General features: G+C 37.4%; 2 protein-coding genes across 7 annotated transcripts in view; one reads left to right on the forward strand and one right to left on the reverse strand.

Moving 5' to 3' along the window:
• Window positions 1-14,546, reverse strand: part of Immp1l (inner mitochondrial membrane peptidase subunit 1) — a 56,864-nt gene extending 42,318 nt beyond the window's left edge. For 3 of the 4 annotated variants that reach the window (XM_021154310.3, XM_021154315.3, XM_029471328.2), the window contains exons 1-2: window positions 14,439-14,546; window positions 10,745-10,850 (exon numbers count right to left, since the gene is read on the reverse strand). The gene's annotated coding sequence lies outside the window, so the exon portion shown is untranslated. Of the gene's footprint in view, window positions 1-10,744; window positions 10,913-14,438 lie in introns of all 4 variants that reach the window. The other variant, XM_085834602.1, reaches the window with a different exon arrangement.
• Window positions 14,547-14,657: 111 nt separating this feature from the next.
• Window positions 14,658-25,982, forward strand: part of Elp4 (elongator acetyltransferase complex subunit 4) — a 224,480-nt gene continuing 213,155 nt past the window's right edge. For all 3 annotated transcript variants that reach the window (XM_021154303.3, XM_029471291.2, XM_029471298.2), the window contains exons 1-2: window positions 14,658-14,908; window positions 21,759-21,794. In XM_021154303.3, coding sequence (XP_021009962.2) covers window positions 14,689-14,908; window positions 21,759-21,794 — 256 coding nt within the window. In that variant the 5' untranslated portion in view covers window positions 14,658-14,688. The remainder of the gene's footprint in view (window positions 14,909-21,758; window positions 21,795-25,982) is intronic.

Below are 25,982 nucleotides of genomic sequence, written 5' to 3' on the forward strand. Positions count from 1 at the left end.
TAAAGCTACTGGATCAAGAAGCACAAAAAGATACAAGTCAAGTCCTATGAATAAATATTTTTAAATGAACTACTCTGAGATCATAACACTGACAACACTAATTATCTTTTCTTGTCTTGGCAGTTATGGTGCATACTGTGTGGGTGACTGATGGGATAATTTCACTTCATTTTCTCTCAGTTTATTCTGAATAGTAAGAGAAGAATATTAAAACAATTAACACCTCTAAACAAAGTATGTGATAAGGTTCTAGGTTGAAATAAAATGTTTTAAAAAAATTAAAGAACGGACTGATTCTAGAGCAAATAACTACTCCATTTGCTGAATGAAAGCTAGGCTGAGAACCACTGAGCTCTAGAAAGAGCCACTCAACATCGCATTAACTATTTTCAGCCTTGGCCATGTTACATCATGTATTTCTCACAAAGAGCCATTTCATCAACAGTTTGAGCTAATGTTACTTAAATATCATAAATGTGTCTTATATATTTTAAATTACTAAATGTTTGTCATCAGCAACTCAAACAATCAAACACAGATAAAATGTCTGTCAAAACAAATTATTTTCAATTTCTTACATCGATACACATTTTATATATAATAATGGCCCTATACCTAAAAGAATATAAAATATTTAAATTAATATTTAATATCATATACAAACATATACAAACTTTTACGAACAGCAATTACTTGGTCACTCAATTAAAAGAAGTATAAGACATCATGAAACAAGTTTTATATTTGAACAATGTAATAAATTTTGAACCATATGATGCTCAGCTTTTATGTCACAGAGTTTATAAGTCCCATTAGTTACACCTACATATTACAATAAAAGATACATTCTTTGCCTTCATCACCTGGTTTTTGTTGTTGTTTATAAAATTAATCACAGTTAGCAGGGCAGAAACAGCTTTGAGCTTCGTGAATGACATCCAAGAGATGGGAAAGGATTAGTTCTCAGTTGCTGCCAGTTATAACGCCAGGTGGCTTTTTCTGTAGTGAAGGTGTTACCGATAATCCCATTACACTGGTACTAAATCTTGCAGACATCAAAATTATCACCAAGGTTCCTTTTCATCCCATCCTTTCCAAATGACTGGAAGTCGCTTCACCTGAAAGAAGTCAAACCCACATGCAGCTGCTGTTTTAGCAGGCAGCATACTCCCTGAGAACGCCAGTCAGGATTCAATTTTGCTGTGCTGGTGGCCCCCTATTCCCTGTCCAATAATACATCTGTTAAAAAATCCTACAGCTACAAATCAAGTTTAATCCTACCAGGGACCTCATGTTGGTCTTGTCTTCCAAAAAGGCAGCAGGGTCTGCTGTCTATCTCTGCTAGTGTCTGGGGAATACCCTTTAAATCCCAGCCCTACTTAGAAGAATAAGCTAAGGATCACAAAACATGACCTCAAAAACCCTGATATGACTATATTCTGACCCAGAGGCATTCATTCTAGGTGAAGATTAGAACTTTGCATAATAAGATTACACAGCAAGTGAATGATATCAAGGGACTATCCATATGCAGCCGCCTGGTTCTGTATAGACAGCCTGTGCTGCACAATATGCACTGCCGAGAAAGAGCTGGGTCTTTCTAGCTGAAATAAAATAGATTCACATAAATTAGTTGGCCATTTCCAGAGTCCTAAATCCCCTATTACATCTTTTATTGACAGCTCCTGTGAGGATAGCACACAAATGTTACTCCTTTTTATTCTGTGCTTCTGTAACATCATGCTCTGTAATTGAAATGTACATAGATTATGTCTTAAAATTAACATCTTGTTTGCTGTAATCTTGGATTACAATTGACTGTGTACATAATAAAATTAGGAAATCAATGGATGGATTTATCATCTCCAAGAAACTAGAGGTATTGTTTATAGAAGGGTTTAACATTTTATGTCAGCACTTTAAATACAAACGTCACAGAGAGTAGTTAATACAACGTAAGTGAATCAAAGAATACAACAGGCATTGGCTAATACCCACATAAGAGTTAAACTGTGCGAAGATTAAGTCATAGTACTCAAAATTCAGAAAGTGGGAAAAATACAAGGAATGCATTATTTTCTCTAAGCTATATTCTAGCAAGTCAACTATTTATGCTGACATCTACATTGTTAAGGTTTATATTTATTATTATTATGTGTATGTGTGTGTGTATGCAGGACTGTATGCATGTGAGTGCAAGTGCACATGGAGAAAGCACCAGGGCTTGTGAAGTTGGAGCTTTAGGAGGTTGTGAACCACATGACAGGGCTGCTGGCAATCAAATTTGGGTCCTAGGCCAAAAACATTACATGCTTGTAAGTGCTGAGTCATTCAGCCAACTTGGGCCTACATTTCTTTATCAAGTGGGTACACTAGTTTGGTTGGTTAGTTGGTTTTTAGCTTTTCAGACAGGGTTTCCCTGTGTAGCCCTAGCTGTCCTGGAATTAGTTCGGTAAACAAGGCTGCCCTCAAATTCACAGGGATCCTCCTGCCTCTGCCTCCAGAGTGCTGGAATTAAAGGCCTTCACACTACCACCCAGCTTTACATTAGGTTTTTAAAGCAAATCCCTATAATCATTACATAACCACATTGTAAGATGGTTGAATCGTCTCTTATTACTCATTATTCATGGTCTTGTAACTCATAATTACATATTTAAAAGTGTGTCTCGGTGAAATAATGTCTCTTTATAGTACCATACAGAGAATTCTCTATGTAAAAAATTCTAGAGACATTTAGAAATCATTTTATAAGTAAACATATAAAAAGAAAGCTTCCAACCCATTTATACAAGCCCCAGTCTGGAAAAATTTGAGGGCATAAAAGGAGGAGTTAGCTTTACTTTAAAACATATTAAAACTGCTTGTGCGACTGTTGTAAAACATGCTCTTTACTATACTTGAAATCTAGCTTTATTTGTTAAGTTTCAGTTACTGAGGATTTCTGAATAATATTCCTCATTCATCATATCATCACAGTATATTTTAAGTCGTCATCACAGTATATTTAAGCCTATCTACAAATTATCTGGTCAGTACTCAGGAGTCATGCAATAGAATTCTAATTTTCTATCCAGTGCTATTATTGACAGAACTGTAAATAACCATAATTCAATTTCATATCTCATGTATATTCTTTAGGTACCTTGAACATATTATTAGAAGAATAATAAGATTGGAACAATATGTATTTTTGTCAATATGTAATATGCTTGTGTAATACACTGTGCAGTCCCCTGTGGCTGTTGAATACTTTAAATGTGACCAATTAAAACTAACATATACAACACAATGAATTTTTAATACAATACAAAACATGGGAAAATACAACTTTTTAAAAGTTTCTACTGATACATGTTGAACAGTTGGGTAATATTTGGATATAACTGGTTAAGAAAAAACATTGCATGGTTCACATTAAATTGCCACTGGACAATAACTGTGTTGGCGTTCATATATTTTTCAATAGCTTGTTCTGGTGTTCATTTGCTTTTGTCAGCTTGACACAAGTTATCTGGGAAAAGAGAAGCCCAAATGCCGCCATCAAATTGGCCCGTGGATAAGTTTGAGATATTTTCTTAATTAATGATTGATGTGGAAGGGCTAAGCCCATTGTGAGAAATGGCAGGTGGTCCTGGGAGATGTGAGAAAACAGACTGAGCAAGCCATGAGGAGCAAGAAAGCAAGCAGCATTCTCCCATGGTTCCAGCCCCTGCTTCTGCCTGAATGCCTGTCCTGACTTTGCTCAATGATGGACTGTGATAAGGACAAGTATGACAAACATAGTGTTCCCTTTCCAAACTGTTTTTGGTCAGGGTGTTTATCATAGCAATGCAAAGTAACTGAGAACAGATCCTAAACTAAACGAAACTGTACAATACAGCACTAGAGCAGAGGGTTGAGGGAAAACAGGGTCAAAGTGATGGAGAAACTGAATAAAGTCAGAATAGAATGTTGTTTTTAAGTCTCTTGTTTCAAGTTTAAAGGAAATGGTAAGAGATTTCCTTGGCTGCTGGCTATTGCAAACTTAATAGGAATCATGATGTGTCAAGCTGCAAAATGATGCTTCAAAACCAGTAAATCTAGGATTGGTTTGGGCTACTTGGTTATTTGTTGATGAGATAGTGTCTCACTGTGTAGTTTCAGGGGGCTTCAACCTCATGGTGATTCTCCTGATTCAGCCACAGAACTGCAAGAATTAGACTTGCAAGAATTACAAGCATATGTCAACATTTATAGTAAATACAGATTTTTTTTTTTTAGAATCTTTTCATCCTCTCAAATCCTGTTGCAATGAAAATGTAGATTTAAAAATAGATATATCCCTCCTGGGATACTTCTGTATGTTACACCCCAGTGCAATAGAGAGCAGTTTAAAAATATGTCTGGGTTTATAAAGGACCATAATTCTTTTTCCTATATAACTACAAAATTGTTTATATTCAAAATTTGTCAACATATAAGTAGCTATTAAAGAGACTGAAGCATTTAGTATAGTCCAGGATTTTGGCAAAAACAAAGAGATCAATTTTGTAAATTATTAGTAAGCTGCTTTTTATAAATCTTTTCTTCATAACCATTAATGTCTTTTAAGCTTTCATTTAAAAATAGTTCTGTGAAAATAAGAATACCTAAAAATGGTTATAATGCCTAACAAATGCCTAGCAACCAAAAAATAAAATGACTCATTTATAATGACCATAGACAACCCATATGATCAAAATAAGGTCTATCTCTGCTGAGTATTTAAGTGTGATTTTAACAATATGATGCAAATTAAATATTTTAAGGTATTAGTTTATTTAAAGGTTTTTTCATAATTATTCCTTTACAATATTTACTTACTATATAACACTAATGCTGAAATTTGGTGTCTTTGAATAACGTGGTTAAAATTTAATCTATTTATTGTTTAATCATGACACTTTTAGCTTCTTAAAATTATTTAAGTTTAGCCTTTTTCTAGTTACAAGTATCATATAGGTGTACACACACACACACACACAGGCAAATGAAAACAACAGCAACAAAACCCCTTTCTAACCATCAATAGATGAGTGCAATGATATTCACTCTAAGTTAATCTCCAGACATCCAAATTCATGAATAAAAATTCATCAGTTTTAAATACACTGAGCCTATTAAGCAAGAACAAAAGCATATGCACAAAAGAGCTTTTAATATATCTCAAAGCCCACAAGAGCCATGGTCTCATTAAAATTATAAATTACACAAACATGGAATGAAGATTCAAACGGCAGTGCAGCTAAGCAGATTACAGAAAAGCCCGCGTTCCATATGATAACACACCATGGCCCTCCCAGATGGGGGCTTGGAACAAAAAGGCCATCACCACAGCTAGGGAAAACCTCCTTGTGATCTCTGGTTTCTGTTCAGCACATGACAGCCAAATAATATGTTGATTATTCTGTTTGTGCTGCTAAGCTTGTACGATGGAATAAAAGCGATATGATCTATTGTGAACCCAATGCTAATGTGTTGCTCCACTCATAAGTAATATACTGATTTATTTTGAGATTATCTTTTATCTTAATATCAGTTTTTAAATGCATGAATTAAAATAAAAGCCAGGATAAAATAATAGTTAATTTGATACTTTAAACTAAAAATTGTAGTTGACAAGTGAAGAACATTTAAATGCTTAATGAGAAGTCAATTCTAGTCATCTACCTTCCTTTTACTTTATGCACTGTGATCAGAGTGTATTTTATCTTAAAATGGGAAATTAATCTCATGAAATATAAAAGTAACACAACAGTAATTAACTTACTAATATACATTACTGTCTAGATAAAAGGTAAATAATTAGGGTATTCAAAAAGATAATTCTGTAATGTAAATAATATCACACACTAGGCCATATAGTGACATTTTGAAAAAAAAATATAATGGAAGGTCTCATAAATACTTAAACTTAGCCATAAATGGTAATCATGTGGACCTATTGAAAATAATTTAGAAGACACTTATAACTTTTGAATATAACTGCCAGCATTAATGCATTCATTGCCTTGGTGACAAAAAGTTAAAATCTAATTTTTCTTTCAATTAAAAGTGTATATTTAATATGCTAATCTTTAATAGAGAGAATTATACTTTAATCTAGGTTACTAGGATTACCAACAAATTCTTCACAAAATTTTATATTTCACAAAACAAACATGAGTATCCATGTCATTAACATTGAGAACTGTAACATTTATTTTCTTATTCCAGAAATTCCTGTCTGAACAACACAGCAGATTCTCCTTAAAGACAAATAACACAAAGCAGCAATTAAAGAAAAAACAAAACACAAAAGGTAAAATGTTGACAAACAGGCCAATTTTCTTAAGGAGTTGCTTTGTAGAAAGTACATGACTATGACACCGCACCACCTAAGTCCACTTTGTGTGGCTCTTTCTCCAGAGATAGTCTTGAGTCCAAACAGTAAAGCAAAATTGCCTTCTAAGAAAATACAGTCTAGAATGAGAAGTCTAAAGAACACAACAACAGTTGCAGATATAGCTCAGTTAATAGAGTGTTTGCCTAGTATGCCTGAAGCCATGAGTTTGATCCCAGCTCTGGGTGGACTGGAAACAACAAAACAAAAACACGAACAAAAAACCCCAACCAACCAACCAACCAACCAACCAAACAAACAAACAAAAAAGCACTTTAAAGAACAGAACAAAAATATGCTTAGAGAACATCACATATATCCTATCCTCGGAATGCACAAATATGTCTTAAACAAGGAGAGGGATTCAACATAACTGACATACATTAAATCTGCAAACGTCTGTTCATCAAAAACACTACTGAAAACTCAAGAACAAATCTGAGTAAGAGAAATCAGAATCCACACTTAATTATAAATTCATTTTTAAATACATAAAAAACTGCCAGTCAAAGAGAAACAGAGCAAATAGGAGAGTGTGCAAGGGAGGTGAGGCACTGTGCAAGAGAAACCATCAAACAGCCAATCTATATATGAAAAAAGTACTCCAGTTCATTAACTCTCAAGAGATTATAAATTACAAATACAATTATTTCATAGCCACTAGAACTTGAAAAATAAAAAGATAGATACATTCAAGCCCTAGAAAATGTGTGGCGCACCTGGAGTCTTAATGAGTGTGTGAACAAGCACAGCTATCTTAGGAGATAGCAGATTGTGCAAAGTTGGATGTGAATTTACACAAACTGTTTACTCCTAAAGATACACACAGGATACACTGTAGCATGCTCATAGTGACAATATATAAAACCTCCCCAAATATGTACTAATGGTGAATTAACAGTTATTGTCCATATACTAGGATATAACAATGAAAGTAAACTATAACTAGATGTAATAAGGTCAACAAATCTCACAATATAATACTGAGCAAAGTAAAGGAGAAACAAAAGCTATACAGTATAATTATCAATATGTGTATATTATAATACATATGTATGTGTATAATTATAACACATGTGTAAAATATAATATATATTATAATACATAACTAAAGTAACCCCCACAATGAAGTCAGGTAAGTTGTTATCCTTGTGGAAGAAAGGGAAAGTGACCAGCATGTGCCATGGAGCGATCTTATACAATGATTACAAAATGTCTTTCTTTGTAGCTGCATGCTGGTCACATGGTTTGAAAAAAAAAAAAACATTAAGCCATCCATGTCTACATTTTAAAAAAGTGACCGTAACCAGGATTTTTCAAAAATTCTTACTGCAATGACTTTTAATAATTGCCTAAGAGTAGACACTCCAGATAAACTCCAAATGTAGAATATCTCGATTTGTAGTCACAGGAAGGGGATAATGTGAAAGAATGAAGAATGTAACACACTTCATGGATGACCCGTTAAATCACAATGTTGACCCAGAGGCCCACCTGCTATCACACTAGGAGGCACAGGCAGGCAAGACATCCAGAGGTCTGCCTGTAGCGGGAGCAAGTATGTGGTGGAGAGATGGGAGAGAAAGAGAAGCAGAAGGGTCTGAGCACTATATAAAGAGAGGCAGAACTGGAGGTACAAGGATCGAGTGAACAGCCTGATGCAAGTAGCCTGCCCTGTCACCTTAGGTCATGGTGAATTCTGGGCCTGTGCTGCATCTGATGGCCTTGTCTGGGTTCCCAGCCATACAGTAGCAGGGGTCTGTATTGAAGTCTGTGGCTCATATCACCACCAAAGGCCATGAGGATGTCTCTGGTCTGGGCTGCTGCCTGAGACCATGTTGCAACACAGCTGGCCCCACCCCTCAAGGGCTGCAATGAATACCGGTGACCCTGTTGGCTTGGATGCAGGTAAGCCAGCCTGAAGCTGTGAGAGCAAGAAAGTAGGCCCCGCCCCTTACGGGATGTACCATTGGGTGAGCAAGCCAGGGCAGTGTTGGAGAGTTTGCCCCAGTGGTGTCGGTGCAGGAGAGCTGGCAGGCTGACTCAGCTACCACCCAGGCTCAGATTCAAAGCTTTCGGGTGGCCCAGTTCAACATCTACCCCATCTATGAACTGCATGAGCCTGTGAAGGGGCTGGTCCTGTAGATCCAAAGCTGTAGGATCTCCATTATACAGGGCAACAAATGACAGCCAAGAGGAGTCCCAGTGAGGATCCAGTATTGATAGCATAGCAGAAGCTAGAGGCCTCAAACCAGACCAATGACTCTTTGCAATGAGCATTTACAAGATGTGTGAACAAAAGTGTATACTCTGTGACACGCTGTGACACACTACAGCTTCCCCGATGAGATGTTTTGGGATTTGTTTGTTTCTTTCTTTCTTTCTTTTGGGGGGAGCTGTAAGGGCTGAGGGTTGATGTGAAGGAATGTGGAGATAATTCGGATGGGATGCACGATGTGAAACTCACAAAGAATCAACACAAAGTTTTTAAAAAACCAAAATGTGAGTGAAATAAGAAAATAGATACTATTTTATAAGAAAAAGAGGCAAAATATAAACACATTGCTTAGGAGTACACATGAAAATTAAAAATTATACAAACATAATTTAAGTAGTTACAACAAAAGGTAGATTATTTATTACCTCTAAGAAAAGAAAAGGAAGACTAAGCCAAACATGGTAAATTATAGCTAATGAGTCCAGGAATGTGAAACTATCAATAGTTAGACTCCCATCACTAGGGAGATGTAGAGGAAGAGAAAAGAGGGGAGAGGAGAGATAGGAGAGAAAGAACAGCATTAGTGCTGGGGAGTGCAAGTGATGCTCTGAGGATATGGTGGCTTGGGATTGCTGTACAGGTATCACACAATTACCTCATATATTTGCCTATGTTTGGTTTTGTTTTGTTTTGTTTTGTTTGTTTTGTTTTATTTTGTTGGTTTTTTGAGACAGGGTTTCTCTGTGTAGCCCTGGATGTCCTGGAACTCACTTTGTAGACCAGGCTGGCCTTGAATTTAGAAATCCACCTGTCTCTGCCTCCCAAGTGCTGGGATTAAAGGCTTGCGCCACCACCGCCCAGCTTTGCCTATGTTTATAACCTTATATTACACAATGCAAAGTTTAACCTATGTATTATCTGTGATATTACATTCTTGCTGAAAAAGAAAAAGGCACATTCTCTTGTTAACATCAATTTACATTCTTGGTCTGCAGTACTAATTATTATAGTAATATTTTATTAACAAAGAACTATTACTATGACTAATTCTTCATAATTCCAATTAAGTATGGACTTCACATGTTTTACAACAACTATAAAAATATAGGAGACATGTTTTACAACAGCTATAAAAATACAGGAGACCTTGAAAGAATATAAGTTCAATTTTTCTGCTCCACTTTCACTTATGTATTGAATATTATTTCTGCCTCTCTTTTCTTTTCAAACAAAAAGTGTACACTTACATTAAAAGTCCCAGATTATAACCAGATAATTTTGTGCAGATTGTACTCCCCAAAAAATTTTGGCTTGAAGGTAAGAAGACAGTTTCTTTCTTCTCTCATATGCTTTAAATCAACTTTAGGACTTTGTATACATATATGATAAGGGTCTATGATAGCTTAGCTGCAGATAAAATATTTGAAGTCTGACCTACTGCGACTCTGTGTAGGTATACTCCGTATGTTCGAGCAAACATGGTGGCTGGAACATGGTAGAGACCAAGTAATGTTTAATTACCAGTACTTTAAAATATAAAACACAAGTTGCTCATTCAAAATAGATCCAATATGATCTAATTTAAATTACACTGAAGTAGTTTCAACTGCTGGGAAATGGTATTGTGTAGACACAAATCATTTTCTATCCAATAGCATATGGAAGTAAAATTGTTACAACTATCATTACTATAACAGTATACTGACTTACACACACACACACACTCACACACACACAAAGGATATACAATTGAGGAAGTCATTTAAGGTCCATACTGACAGGTATCTCTGAATATTTATTTTTATAACTTTTAGACACCCCTAAACAAGAAACAACCAATAAATAAGGAAACAAGAGAAGATCGTCCTCTCATCAGACTTCAGTAGATTATTAACCTGGTGGCAACAGTCTAGCACTTTTGTGACTATAACAATGTCCCCGCCCCCACCAAGGGGGTGGGGCACAGAGCAGTTCTTTGCTCACCTATTTAGTGCCCTTAGTGCTCTTTAGAAAGTCACATTTTGTCCAGCAGGGAGCAGCCTTACAACAGCCAAGGACTTAACTTGAATATGAAACCCATAAAGGAAATCAAGGGGTGTTTGAATTCTAAAAATTCTACTTACCATAAGTCTGCTCTACAATTTGTTCAACTTTATGGTAGGTTTCCAGGAAACCCCAGATCTGAAGGAGGTCTCAAAGCGTGTGTGGGTCATCCATGGCTTCCGATTCCTAAAGCAGTAAATCCAAATTGTGAATGTGAAAGCGTCTCTGTCCAGTGCTGGGCTAAGTTACTGTAAAGTAGGAGCAGATATTTCTCAGTGAGTTGTGTCTTCCTTTTGGTGGGGCAGCAGGAGTCTTGAATTTGGATATTCAATACCATTGGACCTTTATTAAATGGGACTATTAAAGTCTTTTATCCAAGAGAGAATTTAAGGAAGAAATTAGAAGACATGACAGGTTATATGAAAAGCTAAGAAGCTCTGTGCTCAGAGTTTTGGGAGTTGATAAGGCTGCCATCCACCCTTCTGCTTTTCCAGGTCAGTATGCATATCTAGTGTTTTTTGTTTTTGTTTTTTTGTTTTTCTTTTTTGAGACAGGGTCTCCCTACATAATCTATGTAGTCCCGAGTGTCCTGGAATTTGCTTTGTAGACTGTACTGGCCTCAAACTCAGAGATTTTTTTTTGCCCCCAGAGTGGTGGGATTAAAGACACTGAGCCACCATGTATGGCTAATCATAAAATTGAAATACAGTACTAAATAGTTTATAATGCTGTTGTGAAAAAAAAAACATGAGCAATTGAAAGGCAAAATATTTTAATGTTAAAACCTATGATACAGTTAGCTATAATAATTCTATATCAGTTCTTATGACTTAAAGACAAATTATTTTGTCTCTATTCCTATGTGAAATGTCAAAGTTTGCTTTGTATGTGTTTGCACATATGGCTTTTCAGAGTTCACAACAAATAAGATACTTATCCAACTTCAAATACATATAATTTAGAGGGATTTTATCTGCTTACATATATTTATTCTATTTGCAGGCACTGTGACTAATCTGAATCTCAGTGTATTGCAAGTCTCCCAGACACTTATATGTGCTCGTGTAAGTATTTTATTAGTTATGTAAGCATCTGAGCCGCCCTAAACATTTTAGAGTCAATATTCAATCACCTAAATCTCATTTCACTCTTGTTTCAATCAGTTAAAGGCCACTACTATTTTAATATATACTAATATACTAATACTAATGTACATATTAGGCAACAAACTTTTTTAAGTCAATAGGACTTTAGTATGACTAATGTGCCATGCACACATACAATATCCCTAACAATTTGCAATATAAAGTTTGAAAGAAAGAAATTCGTCTCTTTAGCACTTGCTAGTACTATTATTAACATGAAGGGTACTAGTGTACTATGAAACATAGACTTATTGGGAAAGGAGTGCCTGTCATAGCATCTACGGCAAGAGAAGTGAGAGGACAGCTTGTTCACACTGGCTCTCTCCTACCACGTGGGTTGTAGGGGTGGGACTCAGGTCACCCTGATGATAGTTGGTACCTCTGATGTTCTGAAAAGGAACATTTTCTGCAAACAGCCAAGTTTATGTCAGTTCGTTATGGCAGTCCTAGGAAGTTCTTGTAGATTTTGGCAATAGGATGTGGGGTGTTGCCTTAAAAGAGACTGTGTGGTCTTCTCTTCCCAGGATCATGCCTACAGCAGAGTCTGCTTCAAAAGGACAACTTTAGTAATATTTCTTCAAAAATTGCTTTCAAACAATAGTATTTTTTAAACTAAGTAAACACTGGAGACAGTGAGGAGTGTGACCATACTAGAGACCTTGAGGGGTTTTAGAATATAAAGTATATATAACGGAGAAAGATAGAAGAGTCCACCACACAGGCTGACAGCTGTATAACCCTCCAGCTGCCATTTACTTCTGTGGGGCAACACAAAGAAGTGTCACATAACTGGCACTTTTAAATGGCTCAAAGGAACAGGAAGACCATGATGTAACATATAAAAAGTATTTGAAATTAAATCTCAGCTTCTAGCAAAGCTGTGCTCAACCATTAATGCCAGCCTCATGGTTCACTCATGGAAGAGATGAGAAGATTCAAGAGATTTTATTGTCTGCTAAACCTAAATTACTTACTACTTGGTCTCAGAGCTATCCACTTAAGACCAAACACAAATATACGGTAACTGTCATACTTCCTGCTGTGACTCTAACTGGTGTTGGGTTTTTACTGAGAATAATAAAGGATAATCAAACGAAACAAAGTATATTATCTGCCTAAAAGGAGTTTGACAACTAAACTACAAAGACTGGGAACTAGGATAGGAATTCTTTATTTGCTATTAGAGAAGGAATCCACCATTTTAATAAAATGACAGGATTGTATAAAAATCACAAGATTGGGTTTAAGCAGAAAGCAAGTGCTTAGCAGTTATCTGAGTGCCTTAAAAATATAAAGGCATGTGCTGCACCTACGGGTGACAAATCTGAAATGAAAACAAGCAACCTTTATCAAATCTCTCTGGTTGATGTGCTGCTAAACCACAGACTTTGTTGCTTGCCCCCCCCCCATATGATTCTCTTATATTTGTTTGGAGTTTTTTATTATTATTTGTTTGTTTTGCTGATGCTAACTCTGACTGATTCTCCTTTTCCAACTGTTTGGAATTATAGTCTCCTGCCCAAGCCCGAGTATGATGCAGGAAAAAAGACAGGGTGGGAAGGAGGAAGGGAAAGAGGGAATGGAAAGAAAAAAACCATAAGTAAAGGTGTTGTGGTGGCATTCACCTGTAAGTCTCAGGCAAAGGCAGGCAGACTTCTGAGAGTTATATACCAAACAGGGCTACATAGTGAGACCCTGTCTCAAAATAAACGAATGAATGAATGAATCAATCAATCCATATATCATGTATCACCCATCACTGTCAGCAGTAATTCAGTGACACAAGTATTGACTTAGGTCTCTTTTTCAGTTCAAACATTGCTTATCTTGGATGTCTTCAAGAAATCACTTAACCAATTCCTCCTCTAGTTCACATATGAAAAAAAAAAATCAGGTCTGAATTACATGGGTTTTTTTTTTTTTTTTCTACCACAAATAAAACTCATAGTGTAATAGAAACCCTCTCCATTCAGATTCAAATTACTAGGAAAATAAGGTACAAATACATCTAATTCCACTCAGATTTAGGGGAGAGAAACTTCAAGTAGTTTCCGTTATTTGCAGCTGCTTTGGAGAAGTGACAATTAAATGTGTGAACAGGGTTGTCAGAGTAACACTTGCCATTCACACTGCTTAGGAAAGACCCTCCGAGATTTCCAGAAACACTAATTAAAATTAAGAAAAACTGCTCACGGGGACTTGTCAGAAAGGTATAGTCTGTGAGAGTAGGGGAAGAAAGCTCAATGGTCTCGAAGTTCATGACGGGAAGTTTCTAAGTCAAGTCTACCACCCAACCCACCTAACCCTGGGTTCTCACTGCCTTAAGCCCAAGAGCTCACCAGCCACTGAAGTCACCGTTACTCCTTTCCAGACAGCTCAACCATTCGGGAAATCAAGGTTTCAAGGAGGGGTAGTGGTGGGGTAGTAGGGATGGGGAATAACTTTCCTTAGAGACCTGAGAGGTGAGAGAGGCAAAGAGAGGCGTCTCTCTGCTAAATAGCAGGGGAGAGCGCCAACTCCCAGTGGCTTTAGAAGCCCTGGGGACGAATCGCTTCTCTTTCCTTTCCTTTTAACTCGTGAACGTAGGCACGTAGGAACGTTCGGCACAATGCGGAAGGACGGTACCCACCTGCGGCCCCAAACACCAACAGAAGTTCCTCGGCCAGGACTCAGACGGACCCGATTCACCTGGGCCGCGTACAACCCTCCGGCTTTACGTACCGCACTTTTCAGCAATAGGCCTTGCGATTGGTTGACCTGCAAGGAAATCTCAGTTCTATTGGCTGCCAATGGCGTGTAGGCGGGACTTTGGGGCTGGCTCTGACAGGCCCCCGCTCCAGTTCCCAGAGTTCCGATTGGGTCATCGTAGGAGCTTCAAGATGGCGGCGGCAGACACCTGCGGCGCGGGTACCCTCAGCTCCCGGTCTGTGGCGTCCGAGGCGGGTCAGGGCGGCACCTCTAGTTTCCAAAGGAAGAGCAAGGCCTCCGGAGGCCCCGGAGGGGGCCCTCGGCTGCTGTCCATTGCTGGCACGCGACCGTCGGTGCGGAATGGACAACTGCTGGTGTCAACCGGGCTCCCAGCCCTGGACCAGCTCTTAGGTCGGTTCAGAATAAATATGTGGGCGCGTTCCAGGAGAAACTTGGGGGAGGGACTCCTGGGCAGCCCGTCACCCCTGTGCCTGGCCCGGCCCCACGCACCCATTTCCATTTTCCCTCTCCTCTTCATAAGCATGGTTAGGATGGCCTGCCCTGACAGAGGAAGACTGGGAGGAAACTTGCATGGAGTGTCAAGATGTGTGCGCTAAGCCCGCCTTAAGACCCAGACTCCTTACCCTTCTCTGCTCAGCACCTCATTTCTAGATGACCATGGACTCCCTACATGCCTTTACCCTAAAATGATTACTACTGAAAAAGAAACATATATGGAAAGGAATTGGCTTGTAAGATCCTCTGCTGGTGTCTTAGGACTCCTTCCTTCCAACCCCGGGTAGCTTAAAGCTGGGACTAACCCACAAAAAATATTTAGAGTTTTAAAGAAGGGTTCCTTTAGAAAAAGTTGAAAGTATTGCCCTCTTTCCCACAGCCTGGCTACTCATCTTAAATGGTAGAGCGGTGTGGCTCTAAAGAGTGGATGTTAAAGATGCCTGTTGACTGAAAGAAATAACAGTCCTTAGTATTCAGATAGTTCCACATCCCACCCCCCACCCGAGTTTCTTTTTCTTTTTTTAATTTTTTATTAGATACTTTCTTCATTTACATTTCAAATGCTATCCCAAAAGCCCCCTATGCCCTTCCCCCCGCCCTGCTCCCCTACCCAATTACTCCCTGGCATTCCCCTGTACTGGGGCATATAAAGTTTGCAAGACCAAGGGGCCTCTCCTCCCAATGATGGCCAACTAGACCATCTTCTGCTACATATGCAGCTAGAGACACGAGCTCTGGGGGTACTGATTAGTTCATATTGCTGTTCCACCTATAGGGTTGCAGACCCCTTCAGCTCCTTGGGTACTTTCTCTAGCTCCTCCATTGGGGGCCCTGTGTTCCATCCAATTGATGACTGTGAGCATCCACTTCTGTATTTGCCAGGCACTGGCATAGCCTCATAGGAGACAGCTTTATCTGGGTCCTTTCAGCAAAATCTTGCTGGCATATGCAATAGTGTCTGGGTTTGGTGGCTGATTATGGGATGGACCCCTGCCACCCGAGTTTCTTAAATATGTTCTTATCATCTCTGGAATTTTTTGGTTTTGTTTGTTTGTTTTGTTTTGGGGAGGGGGGGTTCGAGACAGGGTTTCTCTCTGTAGCCCTGGCTGTCCTGGAACTCACTTTGTAGACCAGGCTGGCCTTGAACTCAGAAACCCACCTGCCTCTGCCTCCCAAGTGCTGGGATTAAAGGCGTGCGCCACCACTGCCCAGCATCTCTGGAATCTTTAATGCAAAGCCTACTGAAGAGTATACTTGTTTCATAGAACTGATTTGTTGAAAGGATTGATTAGTTAGGTTAGTAGGACAGGCTACATTTCTGTCTGACTGCTGCTTCATGGAAACGTGTGTTTACATTTTGTAACCCTTTTTCATAGTGTTTTTTATATTTCCTTTAAACCTGGTGCATTTGCATATTGCATTTACCATTGCTTATTCTTGTTCTTCACTTGACATTTTCTCTGGGTTCTGCTCCAGGCTTTTCAAGTGAGTTTAGCAAAAAGGAAAGTCACAAGACAAGGAACAACAAGACAATGCATCAGGAACAGCGTGGTTTCTTGATTCTATGATTTCATGTCCTAAATGTACCTTGATTGTTTTCTACATAGATTTACAGTCGTTTGACATAATTGTTTCAAACCCACTCAGTTGTATGATACTGCAAACATGATGCAAAATGCATAGTCAGTAAATGTGTATTTCACTTTTTTTCCTGTTTGGCCTCAGTTATCCTAGTTTTGAACCCAAAGCTTAGAAAAGTTTGCCAGTTTTAGTGAACTCTCACCCAGAAAGAAACTAATCTGTAAGATTTAGTAACAGCAGATCTTTCCTAACAGACTAACCTATCTTTTCTACCTCTTAAATGTCTGTATTCTTAATTAAATAGGGGTAGGTGCCTTTATGCAGTTGATAGTAATCAAACTCATCAAGCAGAAGGACTGCATTTTCAGTATTGTCCCTTCATTTCCTCATTACAAATAGTAAAATGTGCCTAGACCAGAGCCTGGCACTCAGTAAGTTCTTAATAAGGTCTTGATTGAAAGAAGAAGAAAAAAGCCTAAACAGGAAATAGTGAAGTATGAAAAGTGGAGTTTGGCATTTGAGCTCCAAAAATTGATTCAGAAATGTAATGGTATGAGTAGTCCCCAAACTCCAGACCATCAGAGCTCATGTTTAGCTTCATATTTAATCATCTCAGAACTTACACCAGGGCTATTGCTAATTTTCAAGAACTATTTTCAGGGAGTTTTGATAGTTTACTGAATTTAAGATTAAATATTTAACTATAGCCTTTTCACACCTGCCAAAAAGAACTGAGGGCACCTTTTCATCTGTGTTTCTATGGAGACGTATGCTTGAACAATCATTTTGAAATTTGCAGAGATGCTTGAAGAGTGGAGGAGTTTAGTATTTGAGTCTAACATGGTAAAAATTAGTGTTCACTAAGAAAATTAAAATAGTAGCAATTGCTGAAATGTATGTTTTGCATTATCGCAGTTGATTTGCAAAATATATAGAGATTCAGATGGCTGTAATAATAGGAGCTACTATATTTGGAATAATAAATATACCCAGATGTATTTCAGTTGTTAACTTGAACATTAAGACGTTATTAACTTCTTAATGACATTTTGTAACTTGATTTCTTGTCCTATGTGTCTCCTGAAGCAAAAAGTTTACATTTGTTTTTCATTAAAATGTTTGGATGTGAACCATCTGTTGCTTATGTATATTCAGATAACCACAAGCATCTCATAACCCGGGTTGTTACTTTCAAACGTTATTTGATTCAGATTGTGGCAAGCCTAGTATGACCCTATTGTGATAAAATGTAATAATAGTGGAATATTAAGAATGTTGTGACGTTGTGGCCGAATAACAAGTAATATTGCATTATACCCACTCTGTGGTACAGTGAACCATTCCTGCTGCCACCTGATATTAGGGTAATTTTAAACATAATTGCAAATATATTTGAAATCCAGCATATAGACTGATTGAATGTTAGCTATTTGGTAATTCATTACCTTTGTTGCTTATCTCAAAATATCTTACAAATTTGAAAATTCTCCTTTTCAGCATTTTAAAGACCATGATCCAGTCATTTTATTATTGGATTTTCATATATATTTCTTAAATTGGCAATGTTTCAGTTTTACAATTTTTCATTTAGACTTTCTGAGTCTAGGGGATTTCATTATGTATGTGTGTGGACTTCTGCATGAGTACAGGTATCCCCAGAGGCCAGAAGAGACCATAGGGATCTCCTGGAGCTGGAGTTACAGGTGGTTGTAGGTGGCCTTATGTGCGTTCTCGGAATGGAATTTGGATTCTCTACAAAAGCAGCAAGTGCTTTTAACCACTGATCTATGTATCCAGTCCAGTAGTCCAGGCTTTCAACTTTGTCTCTTTCAGGGCATTTATATTGTTATTTGAGGCCACTATAGGTAAATAACATACATTTTAGAAAAGGAAAAGAACCTGGCTGGATAGATACTTCAGGAATTTCCAAGGAAAAACTGTAGGCAGTCTTGAGACGTTCTTAAAGGAAGCCTGACTTCGAGTATTTGGCTCATTACCCCTACTCTCTTGTTCAGAGTTTATTCAGTTTGGGCAGTTTGAACAGTAGTTGGGTTTGTGCTAAATAAAGTCTAGCAAAAATTCTTTGGAGAAGCTTGTTGTAGTAGCCACTGATTCCAAAACTGATATTAAATAATAAATCAAGTTATTTGTTCAGTACATTGTCACCTGTAGTGTAATGATATACATTAAGCTTGGGCTGTGTATTTGACAGTTTTTATTATATTTTAGGTAGCTATACAATTAAAGAAAATATATCTTCTTTCTATTATTATGTAAAGCTATTTCATATGATTTAATCTCCAGAACCATTACCCCTATTCATAGCTCTGGTTTCCATATTTGCCCAGTCAGCAATTGTCTTAATCCTAGGCCAGAATACTAGATAACTTAAGACATAAACAAATTAACAATATCCCCACAATCTAATTTGATGAGCAGTATTAATTTGATAGTTAAGGATACTTCATTTATCTGTCTATTTATTTATTTTGGAGGAGTCTTGACTATATATTGACTCAAGCTTTGGGTTAAATTCCATCTACAACTTTAGTGTATCAAGAAAGATGTATACAAATACTTTACTCCAGGGTATTTTGAAAAAAGATCGTGAAGTTTTTGTCTCCTTAAATTTATTTTGTTTTTTGATTTGTTTTTGAGACAGAATCTCTAGCCCAGGCTGACTTTAAACTTCTGGGAATCCTGCCTCAGCCTCCCAAGTACTGGGATTAGAAGCATATGCTACCATGCACAGCAAAAGCTTTATTTTAAAACTTTAAGTTTATGCCAGGTGATAGTGGAACACATCTTTTATCCTAGCACTCAGGAGGCAGAGGTAGCTCTCTGAGTTCAAGGCCAGCCTGGTTTATAGTGCTAGTACTAGGACAGCTAAGGTTACACAGAGAAACCCTGTCTCAAAATAATAATAATAACAATAATAATAATAATATAATATAAAAACCCTTAAGTTTATATGACCAATAAACTTATTCCATATGGAGCAATCTTCACAATGAACCCTGTAGGGATCATAATGTCCTCATGCTTACAGGAAGCACTAGAGAAACCAAGAATGTTAAGCATGTAGATTTGTCTCTTCAAGGAAGGGCTGTTTCTCACCCAGAAGGCTGTGAGTAGATGTCATTAACAGCCTGGTAATCTGTGATTATTATGCTTATCCTAAATCCTTCCTCCCTAGACCTGTATATTGAGCATTGCTTCTCAGTCAATAAAAACCATCCGTAAGGAAGACGTCAAATGGTCCTCTGCCTACTGAGCAACTTTACTTTCTGCGCCTTTACCTTCTATTCCACTGAAAATTATATAAGGAAGAAAAGCTTAGAGAGGTAGACCAGAAAAATCACCCAACCTTTTTATAGTAATCACTCTGGCTAGGGCACCACTGTGTAGTTTTATCTACATCATCACTTTCTAGCTAGCTGACCTCTCTGCTGTCTAGGTCAGAGACCACTCCATATCTTAGGTTCTTAAAGCTATAGAACCCATCTTCACAATAGAGGTAGTGTCACATATAATTTGCAAGAGAGTTTTGATGTGGTCACACCTTAAGCTTTATTGTAGACCTGGACCTGAGACAAATGTTACAAGGAAACACTCTTAGAAAATTATACTATACTTGAATATGTCTAAAATAAACTGCCTGGTGTCAGACTCTGGTGACCCACCCTGGCTAAGCAAATCATGATGAACCAGGTTTCCTTGTTGCCTCTTACAGTTCATTTCTCTTCTGGCTGTAGCATTTTCAGGGACTCCTATAGAACCCCTGTTATTCTCACAGGTCTAAAGTTAAAGTGAATTACATACTGTAGCTCATTAGGGAAAAAAGAAAACAACTTGCATTTTTGTAAGGGAAATCCTAATAAGATATTAACTTGACTGTCAAAAGTCATTAAGTTTATCCCTATTGATAGTATCATCAGGACTGTCCAAAGTTTCCAAGAATTAGGATTTTCATAAACATAAGATTTTTTAAAAATAAAAGGATTTTTTTTAATTAGGTATTTTCTTCATTTACATTTCTAGTGCTATCCCAAAAGTCCCCCATACCCTCCCCCCACCCAGATTTATAATTTTGAGTGACATTTTCCTGAATTAGCATCAGAAGAGCATTGTTTAGATCATTTTTCCAGAAAACAACCTCCCCCCCTTGTCAGGTGTATATGCTGCTTTGCTTAGCGAGTTCCTTGGTTACTGCTACAGTCACCACGACTTACCAAGTAATAATACATCCTTAGTGGTGTGTTCTGCTATGAAAAGAATTGCAGAAATAGCAAAAGCATCTCTTACTGAGCATGCTGTGTTTTCCATGCTACTTCATTGCAAAGGGAAATACTGCCTCATCCCACCATGAACCTTAAAACCAACCTTCCCAAGAACGCTGTCTTCAGTTGTCCAACAGCTTTGAATACATTTAGAATAATACAACAGATATATTTGTAGGAATTCTTTGGATATCTTTTTAAAGTGTATTTGTTATTTTTGAGTCATTAATTCCAAGTATTAATTCTTTTACAAATGAGACGAACAGCAATATATTCATAGTGGACTCCCTTACCTCTTTAGCATAGTTCCAGTATCTTAAAAGTTAATTTTAATGACTCACCATTTGAAGTATATATTCATGATATTAGCCTAGTTAAAATACTTAAAAGAACACATTCTAATATTGATGAAAATATATTTTTTATTTTTCCTTTTTATTTGAATTGACAAAAATTAATTTTATATTTAAACATTTCTAGACTTTGGATATAATGTTTTCTAAAAAATAATTAGAATTCTTAGTTCCTATGAGACTTACTCAATTTGAAAGTAGAACTTTTAGCATTCTCTGTATACATGACATGGTCTTGTTAATTTACTAGCAAGTGTTAAATATAATATTGCGGTGTTTAATCACAGCTGTATTGAGTGCCTCCTGGTTATGTCAGGAGGAAAGGGGACACTATAACAAATTGTGAAAGTAAATATGTATAGTAAGTAACTCTGCTAACATGTAAATATATTAATAAGCCACTGAGCACACTATGCAAAAGTAATTCAAATATTGTTTACAGCAGCAGCTTCCAATGTTATTGAGATCCCTGTTCTTGATGAAATCTAACTCAAAAGTTAGTGATTAATTCTTCTTCTCTGTCATTTTCAGGTGGAGGGTTAGCTGTTGGAACACTTCTTCTGATTGGTTAGTATAAAACACATGTGATCCTTCCAGCCAGGTCTGTCTGTTCTTAATGACTTTATGAGTTTCTCACTCTGAAACTGGATATTTCAATGATGAGCTTTCCACAGATGTAAAGTCACATTGGAACTTATCCAATACTTTTTAAATTCAAAATTGAGATGGACAGACATATCTGAAAATGTACTTCCTGACATTTAAAATGTTTACTCTTCACTGTGCTCTGTTTTAAATTTAATTAACTTTAAAGTGAAGTTTCAGTTGCTTTTTTTGAAACTATAAATTCTCAATATTAAGAGGTGAATTTTAGCGATTGAGCTGGAGAAATGGAAGAATTAATGTGTATACTATAAATGTGTGTATAGATGTGTAATACATTGCATAGATTTTGTTATTTTATTGAATGAAAAATGGCAAAGTAGGCCAGATGTTTGTCCATTTTTAAAATGATTATAGTTCTTATTAAAATATACAGCCCATTACGGCATATTCCAGCATAGATCATAGTCTTTAAATTATAGTAAGCCCCCTATTTTCCACAGTGAAAGCTCTCTCTTATTAATGCTTAACCTATTTGCTTGCAACATATCTACTGTTTCTAGTTTAGTCTTCAATCAGCTAGTCTACATTTTTGCATGACCCAATTAAAATTGAAAATACCTATTTTAGCAGCTCAAAATGTCCCTAATCTAAATGGGAATCATTTGGTTACCTATCTGTGAGACATAGGATGACTCCTTGTTCTCCCCATGTCTTCTTGAGACACCTCATGGGGTGGCATTTCTCTTTCATTGCCTAAAACTTATAGAAGAGTTCTTGTTTAATAAGACCTATAGTCAGGAAACTGAGACTATGAGATATAATGATCTAGACATTTATTAGTACCAGCACCAATAAAAGTATGTTAATAGATTTTTTTTTTTTTTTTACATAGCAAGGGACTGTTACAAATGTTTTTGGAAGATTTTCTCTAAGAGGGATTATATTACAAAGTGATGGTCCTTAAATTTTCACATACATACAGCATTTACCTAGTGAAGCTAAAACCCTGGAAAATTCAAAGTTATCTCTAACATCTCATTACCTATCTCTGCTTAATCACTGAAGGATAATGCTACTAGTTGGAGAATTGTCCATCATTTGGGTCTTGCTGTAGGTCATGTATTATGTAAAGTACTTTATAGATGCTTCTTTCTTTACTTAATATGATCTGTTAAATTCATAGTATCTGTATTTCACTCATAAAATGAGATTTGTGGGGCAGAGTAACTTCCACTTTCACATAGATAATAAGAACGCCAGCATTAGAATTTCACTGTAAGTCTAGAAACATAAATTTGGTTTTTGAGTGAGACATTTTTAATATTTAATTGTTTTGAGAATTTCATGCTTAAGTATTTTGCATTTACCTCATGCTCACTTTTCTCTCTACCCTATTCAGCTCCTCTTATGTCTACTTTCTCTCAAATTATGACCTCTTCAATAATTGTTACACACATATATATGTGTATCTCTCTCTTTTTCTCTCTCTCTCTCTTAGTTAGGGTTTTACTACTGTGAATAGACACCATAACCAAGGCAACTCTTATAAGGACACCATTTAATTGGGCTGCTTACAGGTTTAGAGGTTGATGACATTATCATCAAGGTATGGCAGAGTCCAGGCAGGCGTGATGCAGAAAGAGCTGAGAGTTCTACATCTTCATCTCAAGGCCACTAGGAGAAGACTTGCTTCCATGCAGCTAGGATGAGGGTATTAAAGCCCATGCCCACAGTGACACACCTGATCCAATAAGACCACACCTCCTAATTTGCTACTTCCTGGGCCAGGCATATACAAACCATCATTTGTGTGTGTGTCTGTGTGTGTTTTGAGCTGATCATTTGAAATTATGTGTGTGAGAGAGTGAATGTGTGTTTAGAGCTGATCATTTGGAACTAGATTACAAAGGGCTTACCTCTAGAGAAGACTGAATCTCCATCTCTTAGCAGCTGTTGATTGCCTATAGTTCTTCAATATAGGAGTGGAGAGTTGTAAAATTTCACTCATCCACATTGGCATGTCAACTGACTGGTCTTGTTTAGGAAACCATTTTGTTAAAACTACATGGGTGCAACTTCTCTGTCAGACATAGAAGAGTCTATATTCTGAGACTTTAGCAGATGTACTGGTTCCTTGTTTTTTCTGGTCTTTCCACCTTTTCTTTTACAGTGTTCTCTGAGCCTTAAGTATAGGGTTTGTGCTGTAGATATATTAGTTGAGGTTGGATGCCCCCATGGTCAGTAGTTCTCTTATATTTGTGAGTTTGTGTAGTAGTCTCTATTTGCTCCAAGAAGAAACTTATTTGATCGGGAATAAGAGATATACTTATCTCTAGGTATAAAAATAAGTACTTAGGGACTAGAGAGATGGCCTGGCTGTTAAGAGCACTGATGATTCTTTCTGAAGACCCAAGTTCTATTCCCAGCCCTGACACAGTGGCCCACAAACATCAGTTGACTATGCAAGTGCTACACTGACATGTATGTAGGCTAAACACACATACATAAAATATACAAAAATTTAAAATATATTTAGAATGCAGTTAGAAATTATAGTGGTTTAGGAAAGTGGCAGTTGTAGATTCTCCTCTAGGATCCATGACCTCACCAGACACGACTAGTTGGCGAAATTTACTGTGTCAGGAATGAATTCCCTCCTGCTGAGCAGGCCATAAGCCCAATTACACAAATGTTGGTTACTCCCAAGATGGATGTGCCACTATTGGACCGTTGGGAATATCATGCTGGATTGGTCATTGTTGTGTTTTGTAGATTATGCAGCTGGATAAGGCTCTTGATGGTTTTTCTCTATTAGCAGCTTGGTTTTTAGGAGAAAATAGAGAGCCAGTCTTCAGGGAGGAAGATGCTGATTCCTCCAAGTGTCAGGCAGAAACTATGGCATCTTCAGCAATAAGATAACTAGTTGTAGGCAACTAAGAGTAATAGCAGTAGCCTATATTATTTTGGGAATGTTGGGTCAAGTAGAAAATAGACAATCAGGATTTGAAGATAGAGTATAGGAACTGGATAACACTTGTAAAGATTATAGAAAAATAAATAAATATAGAAAAAAATGGAAGGGACATGCAGGAACTTTGAGACAGCAAATCCTTGAATTATAGGCATAGAAGATGAAGCGTCCAGAGTCATTAGCAAAGACTAGATTGTCAGCAGTATCATAGGGAAAACTCTAAATTAAGGGAAGACATATAGATACAGGAAGCACATAGAACACCAAAGAGACAGGAAAGAAACTTCACAGTTATTGTTTAAAAACGGTGTAAAAAGAAGTTATTAAAAACTGTAAGAAGACAACCGGCCACCTTTCTGGTCAGAGCACAGGTGTCCGACCGGCCTGAGAGGCTTCTGCCTCAGGTTCCACGGGAGCCAGCTTAGTTCCGGGACTCCTCGGAGGGCAGTCTGCACAGGTGAGAGTGTGGAATACAAAGGCCAGCAGTCTCTGGAACAGGCGAGAGCCACAGAGCCTCTGATGTGGTATTGGTATAGTGACAGACAAGTAGACCAATGGAACAAAATTGAAGACCCAGAGATGAACCCACACACCTATGGTCACTTGATCTTTGACAAGGGAGCTAAAACCAACCAGTGGAAAAAAGACAGCATTTTCAACAAATGGTGCTGGCTCAACTGGAGGTTATCATGTAGAAAAATGCGAATTGATCCATTTCTATCTCCTTATACTAAGGTCAAATCTAAGTGGATTAAGGAACTCCACATAAAACCAGAGACACTGAAACTTATAGAGGAGAAAGTAAGGAAAAGCCTCGAAGATATGGGTACAGGGGAAAAATTCCTGAATAGAACAGCAATGGCTTGTGCTGTAAGATCGAGAATCGATAAATGGGACCTCATAAATTTGCAAAGCTTCTGCAAGGCAAAAGACACCGTCAATAAGACAAAAAGGCCACCAACAGATTGGGAAAGGATCTTTACCTATCCCAAATCGGATAGGGGACTAATATCCAATATATATAAAGAACTCAAGAAGGTGGACTCCAGAAAATCAAATAACCCCATTAAAAAATGGGGCTCAGAGCTGAACAAAGAATTCTCACCTGAGGAATACCGAATGGCTGAGAAGCACCTGAAAAAATGTTCAACATCCTTAGTCATCAGGGAAATGCAAAT

Source organism: Mus caroli, unplaced genomic scaffold (assembly GCF_978045245.1).
Source record: "Mus caroli unplaced genomic scaffold, Mus_caroli_1 scaffold_2, whole genome shotgun sequence".
Taxonomy (NCBI): Eukaryota; Metazoa; Chordata; class Mammalia; order Rodentia; family Muridae; genus Mus; species Mus caroli.